Source organism: Penaeus monodon, chromosome 28 (assembly GCF_015228065.2).
Source record: "Penaeus monodon isolate SGIC_2016 chromosome 28, NSTDA_Pmon_1, whole genome shotgun sequence".
NCBI lineage: Eukaryota > Metazoa > Arthropoda > Malacostraca > Decapoda > Penaeidae > Penaeus > Penaeus monodon.
In genome coordinates, this window is record NC_051413.1 from 30709674 (window position 1) to 30710883 (window position 1210).

Here is a 1210-nt window from a genome sequence, read left to right on the forward strand (position 1 = left end):
TAGGTTAATGAATGGTCACTTAACAGTGACCACTCACTAGCATTATGGGCATTAAATAAAAATCTAAAAAGGATGCTTATTTATCTTTTCTTCTTTCTAGGGGCTTTATCCTAGAGAGAAATAATACCTACTGTCTGAATGTGATACAATAAGCAATCAGGTTACTGGATGTTTTGTTAAAAAGTGGGTATGTACCTAAATGAATGATGTACCCAAGCATATAAAACCATGCTATGTAGGATGACATCTCTAGCGATGACCAGACATCTGGTTATGGCATCTAAAGAAGTGACTAGATTCTTTGATGATCATAAACATAGCTCAGACTTGGAATCTGACACAGTTGTGATGACTTGTCTTGATGTAACTTTGTGTGATGTGCATCAAGACAAGAGCTCCCAACAGTGGACTCCTCATCACTCACGACATGACTGGTTCAGGAAGATAACAATCAACAAGTAGGCTGATGAATAACCTTCACAGACTGTTTGTGATGGCCATTTGGTAAGGTTCATACATAGCAACAGTAAGTATGGTACCACCGGCGGAAGGGTCACTCGACATGAATTGGGTCAATGTCCAAGCGGCCCTCAGCCTTTGCCTTGATGTAGGCTGCATATGCTGCCTTCTCTTTCCTTTCCTTCTTCTTATTTCGTACTTCATAGTCTAACCTGTAAGTGGGAAAGACATATAAAGGCTCTATGGCATGTGGTATACAGTGATATTTTTTTTTGGAAAGGATAGAAAATACTTATAGCTTTAAAATTTCAAAACAAACAAAAATAGAAAATTTTCTACAACCTATATTAACTAGTTTGAATTTAACAGATAATCAAAGAGCTATAAAAATCAATACATCCTACAGCTATGATTCTAATCTTGAAATAATGAATCAAAATCACAACTAACAGAAGGGTACCCCCTACCTGTGCTCAATGATGCGCTCAACAATTCTCTGGGTTGTCATATCATTGCCTGAGTCCAGGATCTTAAACTTGTTCCTTCTCTTGGGCTCTGCATAGGGGTCAGAATCATCTGCATCAGGCATGATCTCAGACATGCCATGACACACTAGGTCCACCTTCAGTTGGTCCATCAGGTCAGAGGTGACTGAATAGGGGGCTCCAATCACCACCTCACTCACGTACTGTAATAAAGGGTATGATCAGATTTTGTGATGGCATGCCATATGACTTTACTATTCCACTAT

At 39.1% G+C, this 1210-nt stretch overlaps 1 protein-coding gene across 1 annotated transcript in view; it reads right to left on the minus strand.

The window, feature by feature from the left end:
• Positions 1-68: 68 nt before the first annotated feature.
• The window catches only part of LOC119591487 (ethanolamine-phosphate cytidylyltransferase-like), a 13845-nt gene continuing 12703 nt past the window's right edge, over positions 69-1210 (minus strand). The window contains exons 8-9 of the mRNA XM_037940230.1: positions 927-1147; positions 69-671 (exon numbers count right to left, since the gene is read on the minus strand). Coding sequence (XP_037796158.1) covers positions 554-671; positions 927-1147 — 339 coding nt within the window. The 3' untranslated portion in view covers positions 69-553. The remainder of the gene's footprint in view (positions 672-926; positions 1148-1210) is intronic.